Raw genomic sequence first — 12,557 nt, 5'->3', positions numbered from 1 at the left:
GCACTGCATAGGTTTTTCTTTCTTTTTTTTTTTTTTTTAAATACAGTACATTAGATTTCATGAGCAGCGGCAGGCTCAGCTAGCTGTTTCTTAATGCATCCAGGCCACTAGCAGCACGTGCTTGTGTGATGAAGGCTGCGTGGCAGTCAGTAGAGGACGTTTGTGGGATTCTGATCTACATTCCATTCTTCAGTTCAGCTGTTGAGATCTCACCTTTCTCACTCACAACCCCGGACAAATCTGACAGGTGCTGCTATAAATAAGATGAAACTTGTTCCATCAGGAGGGTCGCTGTTTGTGTCCCCACCTGGGACCTTGCGAGCATGAATATCTCCCCTCTGCCACCTTTGTTTGTCTGGCTGGTCGGGGTTTGCTTCGACCCGCTGTGTGTGCGCGGCCTGTCCCACGAGTCGTCCAGATCTGTGATATCAGGGAGTGAGGGAAGGCACGAGGGAGTGCGAACGGCTTTTTTTTTTTTTTTAAATGGGTAAATTCACTGTTTGGAGCAGCACAAGCCCTGGGGCTCAAAGGGTCAGAGGTGAAACGTGGCAGGGCTTCAAACAGCCTGTTAACCCAGAGGCACGCACGCACGCACGCACACACGGCTCAGAGATGGAAGTGACTCGGCTTTTCAGAACACACATACTGTACGCGAGTTTTGTTTACTCTGATCTGGCGTGACCTGTGATGTTACATTCCTCCCTGCTGTTGATGCCGAGAGAAGGCGTGCCCATTCCTCAGCCAAATTTTGTCAAAGAAACTTGCCCCTCTGTTACGCTTTGTTCCACTTAAAGCCAGAGGAAGAAATAGCTCTCTGAGCTAAAATGCTTTTGAGGAAAATTGAAACCAGTTCTCAGTACTATTACAGTAAGTTGTGCTGTTCTGCGTGTATCGTGTGTGTAACCTCTACCCACACAACAAATAACAAAATAAAAGAAATATGTAAGAAACAGAAAAAACAACTCTGTAGCTTTCTTTTCTTCGATGCATCAGGTTTTAGTGTGCATAATGTGACTGCACATGTGACAGAAGGTGGACAGGGGGGCCTGTGCTAAGTGAGGATGATGAGGGGTTTGGTGGGATTCGGGAAGAAGGGAGGGCGGGGAGTTAAAGTTCAGTCCATGACAAGAGAGCGAGGCGTGTGGGGGTGGCGGTGGTGAGGACAAGGACCGGTCAGGGGCGAAGGGGGGTGACGCGACGGGGAGGCGCGGTCAGGAGTCCTCTGTGCCTGAGTCGTCCTCGTCATAGCAACAGTCCTCGTTGTCGTCCTCATCGTCGTCGTCCTCTAGTTCCTCGTCGTCGTAGTAGTCATCGTATAAGAGGTTGGAGCCGTCGTCTGTGGGTGGGACTTGGGTGCGGACGCAGTACTCGTCCAACGTGACGGGAACTTTGACGCCGTCCCGCTCTGCGTCAGCTTTGGTAGCCAGCACCTGCTTCCTGTGAGGTGGAAAGAGGAGGAGAAAGAGGAGGAAGCAAACAAAACAAAGCAGTCAGATGAGGCCACACAGAGCGCCGGTGCTGGTACGCCGTGTACCTGCTACGCCGACAAGCTCCCATTGAAAGTGTGAGAAGTGCTGGGCGGTTTTTCCCTCTTGGTACCTGATGATCTCGATGTATTCTCTGTCCTTGCCCTTGCTGTCCCTCCACTTGCGGTACATGACGGATGCGTCCACGTTGGCCGGGGAGAAGGTGTTGGGCTCGTTCAGCAGAGAGATCACACTGAGCAGGATGGTCCTAAGAGAGAAAGAGAGAGAGAGGCGTCATCAGAAGCGGAGACAGATTAAAATACAGGACAGCAACGAAAGGGGAAGGACACGGAAACAGGAACATGGGGGGTAGGTAGGGAAGGGAGGATGGAAGTAAGACGAGACAAGAGACATTGAGAGTGCAGGACAAAGAGGTGTACAGCGATGGAAAGAAAGAGAAGAGGGAGTGTTCAGGTCAGATGAGCAGCCTGCTAAACCTCAGAGCATCCATTTGTCTGCTGTCATCTGTTGAATTCAGCTCTCAGTTCCCAGAGACGCTCATTAGAGATACTAATAGACAACAGTGTTCTACATTATTTATGCCTTACTTTGACTCAGGTGAATCAACTAGTTGGACTGATTTTAAAACTGTTCTTTTAGCCTTGTGGGGCTGTTTCTGTTGCTGTGATCATCAGCTCAGGGGCGACAGAGGGACAATTACTGTGACACAGTTATATGGGAGTTTGTGTCTGTTCATACATGAAAGAAACCAGCGAGTAAGAGAGAGGGCGGGAAAGCAGCAGGGGTTGATTAAATACAATGGATCTGTGTCACATATGACAAAGAGTATAAATTATACATCGTGTTTGGATGTTTGCTGCATTTACATGGCAACAAGTTGGTTGACAGCTGCAAGACATTTACAAGAAAGACATTTCAAAACAGCTCATAACAAGAAGAAAACTACAGGAACTCTTTGCATTTTGATCATATCGTAACAAGATGATTCCAAGCAAAGACAGGAAAAATGTATCAGTCTAAATCCTGATAGGCAGAAAGGAGCTCGATGTAAGACACGGGCTACAAGCTGCATAAACACTTGAATGTTATGTGAAGTTGTTAGCCTGTATTGATTGTTGGACAATAGAAATGTGGACAGGAGCAGAGGGGGCGTTATGTGACATCACATCAAGGTGCAGAGCTGCTAGAAAGCAGCATCAGTGGAGAGTAACGTCTGCACATTTTTTCAGGTCAAAATGCAGAAATGTAGGCGGCCACAGAAGAGAATGAAAATCCTTCTTGATAAATGGAGAGATTGATGACTGGTTTGGAGGAGGCTGTTTTAATGAGCCAGCTGTAAGCCACCTGACCAACAGTAGCCCTGCTGGAGCGTTTTGTGTGTGTTCTTGGACGGCGTTGAGGACGTTATGTTGTGTACCTGACGTTCTGTGTTGGGTTCCACCTCTCTGAAGGCAACTCTCCGCTCTGTGGGTCGTCCACTGGTGGGTGCAGGATAGAGATGCATACATCTCCGTTCTGGGGACATGAATATTTGTGTTATTACCACTAAAGAGTTTTACCTGGAGTCATGTCAGAAGGATCTCTAGCTCACTGGTGAATTGACAGAGAACATGATGAACTACTGTATGTTTTGTACCAGTGAGAGTTACCTCGTAAATGTTGGGGTGCCACATTTTGGTGAGGAAGCGGAAAGCTGGTGGGGAGTACGGGTAGTCGACCGGGAACTTGATTCGAGCCTGGGGGTGAGAGGAGACACATTAGCAATGTGACAGGCGTGCAGTTTACTGACACTTCTCACTTGCCAACAGACAAGTCATGACTACTTCCCTCCAAACTTTGACTGTTTGGGAGAACTGTTTTTAGAGCCTTGCTGTCTCAAATGCACTAGGAAAGTAAAGGGGTGATTCCTTCAGCTATAGTCGGGCTGCTGCATATAATTGCATTGCATTGGTGGTGTTGTTTGCCTATAGAAAACCTACCCACGCATAGTTTTGCTAAAAACTACTCTGCTGGTGGACACAGTCTCCCAGGGGAATCCAAAATGCAAGTCTGTACAATGCCGCAGAAGCAACACACACACAGACGCATGCAAAAACACACTTGCACACCAATACTGGGGAGAGAGAGGGCTTCATTCTGAACGTTATTCCTCACAAAGACCTCCAGTATGTTTGCAGCACTGGTGTCAACAAGCGGCTGCTGAATGAAGACCTCCACAATCGTGCTGATCAGCTTCAATGGTGATTGAGAGAAAACCTATAAATAGCAGCTGTGGAGTCATAGCAAACCCTACTGAGGTGGATGAGCACAGAGGAGCTAATGACGGTGTAATGTAATATGATGCAGAGGGAGGGCGGGAGGGAGGCTCGCAGTGCGTTCAGCTGCTGAGTGCGTGGAGCTTAAAGAAACACCGGTGGGTGAGGGGGGGTTGGCGCTATAAAGACATTGTGGGGGTTTGTCCTCTCCAGCTGTCACTGCAACCCAAGACAATCCACTACTCACACCCGTGTTCTGCCAGTCTATGTTCTCACACAGAAAGACCACACCCACAAACACACACAATGTATAAATCCCACTATGTGTATCAGACCCCTCCTCTCGTTCAATAAGGCGTGCCAAAGGAGGGACAGGGAGGGGGACACCGGCTACACTGATTACACACACGCACGTCACTCACAGCATGAAACCTTCTGCTGACCCCCCTCCCCGCCATCCACACACACACATACACACTTGCTGATTCGGCATGGTCAGCTGGTCCTCGCCACAGTGAACCGACGAGCGGGAGGTGGGGGGGATCGGCTGCATGGGAGCAGGGTGGAGTGGTAGTGGGAGGAGGCGGCGGGGGATTCACTCGGAATAAAAGGGGGTTGTGCCCTATATAATACTATTGCTCAACATTAAGGTCTTATCCTGCTTTGCGTGTAATGTAGCATTTAAAGCAGGCTGTATGACCAAAACCTGCAAAGTGTGATCTGTTAAGTCACCGAATCTGCTGTCGTCCACCATGTCTGTTAAAGCTGCATTTCAACGTCTGTTGTCTTTGAAGTGCATGTCAGTATGTCCTGAACCAACATACAAAAGCAATATTTGTTCTATTAGGTGTCTGAAGTGATCCTGATCCTGCAACGAACAGAAGAAGCCTGCTCGCACCATACAAAACAAGACCGGAGAGGAAACACTGACACAGTCCTGAGAGAATGACGCCTGTAGGAAAAAACAAAATCCCAGGGTCTGACTGACCCTGCCAGAAAGCTGGCGGCCCTTCAGAGTGCAGGGTTCAAGCCAACATTGCACACATTACAGGCTGGCAGCAGTGCAACACACAGCAGTCAGCCGGGAGGTGGAGGGGGGCAGGCAGCGACACTGAGAGCTTGGTTCGTCTTCCAGAACAATATAAGCATCAAGATCATATCTGCCCACTGGCTGAGAACTAGGAAAAGAAAATTTTATCTTGTTTGTTTGGGGAAAATTCACCCTCTCCGCCTCCGGATCATGTCCAACTGACTGTCAAATATCTGTTTTACAACGCAATGCCTGTTATTTGTTGACCTTAATGACATGAGCAGACAGCTACAGTTTTAAAAAAAACCAGAGTTACTATCAGAAAATGTTTGGTCCAGTTCAAACAGGGGTGGAAACGGTGCAAGAGGAAGCTACACACCTCGAAGTGTTGTGTTCGTTTGTCTTCCAGGTTTGATTTTCCAAAGTTTGTGGACAAGCACCAGACATATTTAGTTCACTCTCACAAAGAACCGGCGATCATACAGTTTTATCACTCTACTTTTTATGATATCTTGGAAACAAAAAGACGATCAGACAGAGAAGAAAACACAACTTTGTTGCTGCTTTCATCACATAGGGTCCTGTTGTTAGGAGACCTACGTACTACATGCATCAACACTTCCCATAAAATAGCTCCATTCATCACAATCGTGCAAGTATGAATGCAACCCACAAGTAAAGCAGGAGGGTGGGGATATGCATTAAGGATAAGCATGAGCATTGATCCCTGTTAGAAGCTAAGAGCGTGATTTCACAATGCAGCTTGCCAGGTTTTAAAACCATATTCTTTGTAACACAACGTCACAAACTGTATGTAAACACAAGTCATGCATGCACCATTCAGAGCTCCTTAATACTATTAAAATTAAATTGACAAAGTTAGGAGGCTAGTGAAGATAGGAAAGATCCATGTTGCTTGTGGTTTTAGCAGCATCAACTATAGCCAAATACAATATAAGATCCAATGTAACCACAGGATTGGATGCAGAGCAATTTGTCCTGAGGGTTTACCCATGCAGTGCGTACTGGAGACCAGAAAACCTGAGGCCTTGATCACACATATACAGAAGTTTTGCAAAATGAACATTTTCCTTTGCAATTGGGCCTCTTGTTCACATGCAAACAGCGTTTTAGATCACTAAAACAGAGATTATCACAAACATCTGCTAAAGTGCAGATTTGTATCTGTGTGTATCTTAGGCTGTATAAAACATGGATATGACTCCACCAGACTTATGGCTAAATCAAAAATGGCCAAAGAGGTGGTGACTTGGGCCTTAATATAATTTAAATGAGTGAGTTATATAAAAATTTGACCCCTGTACAGTTGTAGTAAAAGGGGAAATTAGCTATACAGACCAAAACCGTTTCTTGTAAAAGGCTATAAACATGTTTACTTTTGCTGTACAGTTGGGCATTTTAATATGGGGGTTAATGGGGATTGGCTCGTTTTTTGAGCTAGCCTCAAGTGGCCATTTGAGGAACTGCTTTTTGGCTTCAGTTTTCCGCCCTGGAGGTTGCTGCTTGGTGTATATGTGCAAAAAGCCCTGCCCATTGTTGCTTTGTGCAATGAGCATGAAACAAAAACAATGGTGGACTGATTAGTTTATGTTTGGTTAGCACTGCTAAGTCATGTGCCAAAAAGGTATTAAATGATTGCAAATATTTAAACAAAAAGCTACTATTATTTGTGTTTTCATGTCACTACCGCCAAAGGAAAATAGCTCACTGTGCATGCTAAGAATGTTCTCCGGTATTTGATATGTAGACTTTGTCGCCACCTATTGGCCTGGCATGCTTGTTTGGCTGTTTCAAATTGTTTCTGCGTTCTTATGAGTACAGAGAGATATTTTGTAAGGTGAAGATCGTAAAAGCCTGTAAATTGGGGGCACAAATCTGTATGTGTGCGATCAAGTTTTTAAACCTCGCTGACCAGAAGATGTGAAGTCAACAGAGGGGACCGGTCTGCCCAGCCATGTGTCACCCAACCCTAAATTGATGGAGGGAGGGATGGATGGGGTAGAGAAGTGTGACAGAGCTGCGGCCTAAGTGGACAGGATGCTCGGTTTGCTCATCTGCTCTGCAGCAGTGATCAGCTCGTCTCCTGTCTCACCAGCACCGAACAAACAGTAGAGGGGAGAGAAGAGAGGACGATTCAGCAGGGTCTTCGAAGCCAATATCGGCTTTCTATTTTGAGTTTCCAGGCGTCAATCTCATGTAAAGGTGTCTCTGTATGCCTTTACTGCACTCCCCTCTCTCTCTGCCTCCACTACTGGGAGGGATTTTGTGCTTTAGATGCAGCATCTCAAAAGAGATCTCTGCCCATCACAAATTGCTAGCCTCACTACTGCTGCTGCAACATGCTACAACTGACTTGCATGCCATGCCTCGCAACTGGATTGTGCACAATTAACGGCATCCACGGTAAAAAGGTGATCCACTCTGAACAGCTCATTTGAGCAACGGACATGAAGTGCAACCAATTTCCTGTCAAGCATGCAAAAAAGACTTGTTACTGAGAATGCAGAACACAAGCGGAATTTCCTCTTTTTTCTATCAACATCTTTCTTGGATTGTGAGCTAAAAGCCTCCTTGAAGAGAGAACAGGAATGAGGGTGAACACGCCCACCCTGTGGAAAATGACAGCGAGGCAAAGTAAACCAGGTCAATGCAAAGACCCTGAACAGAACAAATCATTCTGTTCTCCCTGTGCACCTCTTTACCTTCTCTACAGACCTTATCCTCACACACACACACACACACACTGATCCTTCACCCACCCCACACTCACACTGAATGACGAAGAAAAATGTCCTTGAGTAGAGCGAATTCCATACAACCCAAGACACACACAAACAGGTCCCAGAGATTATCATGTTCATACCCAACAGGCCCCTGCCTCATTAACTGAACTCAGGAGGGGGGCCTCGAGGAAAAGGATCAAAAGCTGCAGTTATGTCACAAACTGATTCCTAGGTAATCACAACAGCCCCGAACAGCTTGGCTTTAGAGGTATGATTACCACACTGGTGGCCCATACAGGAAGCGAAAACGAACACATGGTCAGGGCTTCAGGGGACGGTTATAACTGTCTACTGGGGCCTCACACTCACCTCTATTAACAGCAGGCTCTCCTTTCAAGAGGGGCACCACCGCAAGGAAGGGCCCTGCCTGCTCTTGATCTGGCTGTTTCCCTATTCCCTCTTATTTCCTCTCCCCTGCTCTCGTTTCTCTGTGACACAGCCAGAGGGGGGAAACATGACTCCGGCGGCTCAGCCCAGCCAAGCCCTCTGCGGCCGGGTTGGGTCCTCTTGCCTGTACCCTCCCTGCTGCTAGTGCAGCCAAACATGGAGACCGTGCAAATTATGAAGCATCCCGAGGAGGAAGGAAAGGGAAAAAGGAAGGCTCAAACGCGGAGTCAGCTGCTCAACAGATCTGGGTGTCTGCCCACGGAAGTCAGAAGCTAAAAAAGACAGACAGGCCCGGGACAAAAACAAAGGGCAACACCCCTCTTTTTCATGTTTGCTGTGAAGAGGTGGTCGGCCTGTGTTTAGTCAGTCACTCGAGAAAACCACTTGACTGACAAATGTAAGATGTTCTGCTTCACAGTATATTTTGAGCTGCAGAGCCCCTGTTCATATCATAACTACATGCAAAACTAAATGACAATAAAGCTGCCAGGTGCTGACACAGCAGCACTTCCAACATCTTTCGTCACAGATCCCACGCTCTTCCACAGCAGTGCTGCTCCGTCACGACACACGCGGCACAGTTTCTGCAGTACAGCACTGTGACAAACTCCTGTGGAACAGTACCAGATGACCTCAGAGTTGTGGATATAGAGCACAGTACTTTTTTCTGTTGTTCTGGTGCGTGACACAAACCGGAGCAGGAAGAGGTCACATCTGCCAAATGTGAACGGACAGTCTCTGGTGTTACAGGAAAAGCAATGGCGTAGTTCTCAAGTGGAGTTTATGGACTGGAACATGTCTCTTTTCTTTAACCCAATAAGCCAATCAGAGCACAGACGAACGGGAAATATGGTGGGTTTTGTTATATCTGTTACTGCACCATGCAGATGGCGATAGCAATAAATATTGCATAGCTATGAAACAAATACTTGACACAATTAAGGGCAAAACTACACCAGGGCTTCATATATTCTGTACTGTAAGCAATGTAAGGTGAAAGCCTGTTCGGGGTTCCTTGGAAAGTGAAGCAATCACCTGTGGCTTGTTGAGGAGGGAGTTTACAGATCAAAATAAGTTATGGAATAAGTCACTACATGCAGAACAGTGCTGTGCCTCACTGCATTTTCAACTCTTCTTCCATCTTGGCATTTTAAACAGAACTGCAAGCTGATTATGAAACTGCAATCCCAGAGGACACTGACCAAACCAAGTACTTCCTCAGCAAATAATAATGTTTGATGAGACTCAAACAACTGTTGCAAGGGACTGTGCTTAGCATATATTTCCATATGAAATGCTGAATACTGGCAAACAAATTGTTATGGAGTGTGACTGTATTATTTCTTAAAAACACTGAAATCTCAAATCTCATTTTTACAGGACTTGCCTGGGATCAAAAAAATCAGAGCAGAGAAGATAGATGTTAAGGAGAAAGGAAAGAAACAAACAGAGAGAATCAGTCATGGACCAGTGATTATATGACATCAACATACATGTGAAGTAGGCCATAAACTTGACAGTCTTTCCATTCCCTTCAGTTTGCAGTTGCATTTAAAATACCAAAAGATGTCCCCATTCCAAGATAACTTCAACTTCAACAGAACACTACTTTAAATCTGTATACTGAGGGTAGGCAACCCACTGCTTCATAAACGTCCCAGGATGACTGCTGGCTATGGGTTATGGCCCTGTGCCAGGAATCATCAGACACTGGAGCCTGAAGGGATACTTCACATGACAAAGCAGAAGACACACACACACACACACACACACACACACACACACACACACACACACACACACACACACACACACACACACACACACACACACACACACACACACACAAAGGACCTTAGGCTTGGAAATGTCATCATCAGGGTCCATCATGAGACCTACAGGTCAGGTCGGCTCAGTTTCTAATGGCAAGACACTATTTGACTTTGTACTGTGGATCCAGGACAGATATCTAATCCTGTATGAATGACATTTCAATATGCCCACTTGTGCCTGCAGTCATGATGTATTTGTCATGAGGTGACTCTTTGCAAGCAACACCCTTTTGAAATAAACACCTGACTCAGCCAGGTTTCGTGTGACGTCATTGCCTGCCCCGTTTCGGATGAACATGCAGCTGCAGTGTGTCATCGCGCTCATTTGTTGGGGTAATCTGGTCAGAACAGGGCGGGTTTTTTTTTCTTTTTTGTAAGAATATGGCTAACAGGTTGGATGGAAACCCAGCACAGAACAATGAGTCACAACCATGCGGTGGATTTCACAGCCAGGCTGTGCATTCCTGGCCCGACAAAGGAATCCTGTACACAGCACCCACACAGATGCACTGAACGCCATCTACAGCAGCCGGGCCGGGGCCCTCCGCTTGTGTTCACAGACTTGAAAAAGACCAGAGGCAAAAAATGAATGAGCATCTCAAAAAGTGGAATCACCAAGGCATTGTGTAGCTGAAGTGACAACAGAGAGTAGTTACAATATGCTGGACCTGAACACAGTGGGAGCCTTCACTGACACATTACAGTTTAGCTGTAATGTGGAAACAATTATGGAGAATGTGACTTAATTAAAGCATGATAAGCTCATGACAAAAAGCCCCTGTAAATGGATCATGTAGAATTTGAGTATGTGTTGTTATTTTTGTTTGTTACTCAAAGATAAATTTAAATGCTCTGTCAGGGCCGTGACCTATATTATTCTTGTCTTTTTCTCTGACAGACAGGACTATTATTCCACCTTAACAAAAGCTCATTATTTGTGTCCAATAAAACAACTATCTAGGGCAAAGTTTGAAGCAGCGCTAACAGGGGTTTATTTGCTAGACAGTAAAGTGGGTGAGTAACAATCCTCTGTTTTTCTTTGCACAGTAGACTGTGATGAAACCTTTTCTTCACAATTTAAGTGTGTGGGACTTAAGGCGGGTCTAAAAATCAGGTACTGTATCTCCTACCTTTGGGACAAAACAGTGCTAACAACTAGTACACAACAGGACAAGGGTCACAGCAACAGTGCCATGAAAATGAATGTGTGTCACTCAAAGATCTTACAATTAAGCACTAAGTACAAGCAAGATAATTCAATAGTTAATAACTTAGTGGAGGCTTTTGCTCTGATGATCCTGTTTGTCAATAACCCAAATGCTCAAAAACAGGAAGAGCACATCTGTGAAACCAAAACATCTTCACTCTCAAGGGAAAAATTGTGCTGGAAAACAAATTCAAACAAATTAAGGCAAGTTAAGACTGGGGGTGTCTACATTTCAAGAGCATGGTGGTCATGCATTATGGATTGGTACGTTTGAGTTCATCTGAATAAACTAACAAAAAGCCTTTTTAACCTAGGGCTGTGCATTTGTGAAGACAAACACAAAACAAATGATTGAATTAACAAGTCAGATGATGAGTTTGGCTAATCATAGTAATGTTAAAGCTCGAGGCGGTTATGCTAACAACCTTTTGTTTCATGTTAACACTGAAGTCTGTCAAAACCTGATCATGTGCTGACTGGCACTATCAAGGGGCCTCAATTAATCTAGATTTTAAAGGAAAAATAAGCCATAGGAGGAAAAGGTGTTGATGTCTACGAGTCGACAACACTAAAATGTCACAATCCTGACTTAGTGGTTTAAAGTTGAACAAAGAAGGCGAGACTGTTTTATCACAGTAACGCTGAACAGGGAACAACTGCCTATTAGCTAAGTTAATGTTATTAACTGTTACCTGCTGCTGTTGAAGACGGTAACTTGGAGGATAAGGTTAGCTGTCCTTTTTGAGTAAATTACACGAATGTAGGCTAAATGTACCAGCTAAAGAACAATAGATCGACTGCTAGCTAACATTAGCTACTCACCTTAAAATAACCACCCTCGTAGTGTGTGTTTGGGGGTCCGAATATCGCTACTTCCCAGTTGTACATGTCCGACTCGTCCACCAAAGTTATTTTGAACCCTTCGACTGGCTCGTCTTGGAGACTTTTCATCTCCAGCATTAGTGCTTTTTGGGAACTGGCTACATGATGTCCATGCTGAGCCATATTCCACAACGATTTGATATAAATATATCAGCAACCCACCACAGCTGTGACTGCGAAGAAGGACAAAGCTAGCTCGGTACAAACAATAGCTATCAGTGGAGGAACGAAGCCTGTTCGCACAGGAACGCGTTAACGATAGTTTCCGTTAGTGCGGTACCAAAACAGGATCTAAAACCCGCGACTGGGCTTTATTTGGTCAGAGCTGGTGCGGCTTCCTCTGTTGTTATGAACAATCCCGGGGAGCCCCAGGTATTAACGACCATCTAAACCTACTGTTATCAAGTCACAAACATTAGCGGCTCGATTTCCGGTTACAGCGTTCGAAATACCCCTTTTATATATTTAGGTTTTTGTTCTAATTTAACAGCTCGTGACTTCAGCGTGTATTTATTTTTAATTTTGCTGGTATTTAAGATAAAAAATAACATTATTGAGTTTTGCTTTTCTTTTAGACAATTTTGTATCTAATAAATCACTTTTCACGTCGTTGGGTTTCAGGCTATTTAGCGTTCTCTGTAGCAAGCCTTTAACCAAGATATTTACAAAATAT

At 45.2% G+C, this 12,557-nt stretch overlaps 1 protein-coding gene across 1 annotated transcript; it reads right to left on the bottom strand.

Moving 5' to 3' along the window:
* Positions 1 to 12,273, bottom strand: cdc34a (cell division cycle 34 homolog (S. cerevisiae) a). Its single transcript, XM_041935918.1, has 5 exons — positions 11,825 to 12,273; positions 3,137 to 3,223; positions 2,905 to 3,002; positions 1,600 to 1,734; positions 1 to 1,437 (listed from the first exon to the last, which is right to left on the bottom strand). The coding sequence occupies exons 1-5, from the start codon at positions 12,005 to 12,007 to the stop codon at positions 1,212 to 1,214; spliced, it is 729 nt and encodes a 242-aa protein (XP_041791852.1). The 5' UTR covers positions 12,008 to 12,273; the 3' UTR covers positions 1 to 1,211.
* Positions 12,274 to 12,557: the final 284 nt, after the last annotated feature.

This window comes from Chelmon rostratus, chromosome 4, assembly GCF_017976325.1.
Source record: "Chelmon rostratus isolate fCheRos1 chromosome 4, fCheRos1.pri, whole genome shotgun sequence".
NCBI classification, from domain to species: Eukaryota; Metazoa; Chordata; class Actinopteri; order Chaetodontiformes; family Chaetodontidae; genus Chelmon; species Chelmon rostratus.
This window is presented reverse-complemented; position numbering and strand designations above follow the sequence as displayed.

Excerpts from the sequence above, each read along its gene's own strand:
- cdc34a (XM_041935918.1), bottom strand. The coding sequence starts at position 12,007 with ATGGCTCAGCATGGACATCATGTAGCCAGTTCCCAAAAAGCACTAATG. Across the intron at positions 3,224-11,824 it reads ACGAGGGTGGTTATTTTAAG|GCTCGAATCAAGTTCCCGGT; the intron begins GTGAGTAGCTAA and ends TCTCACCCCCAG. Across the intron at positions 1,735-2,904 it reads AACCCAACACAGAACGTCAG|GACCATCCTGCTCAGTGTGA; the intron begins GTACACAACATA and ends TTTCTCTCTTAG.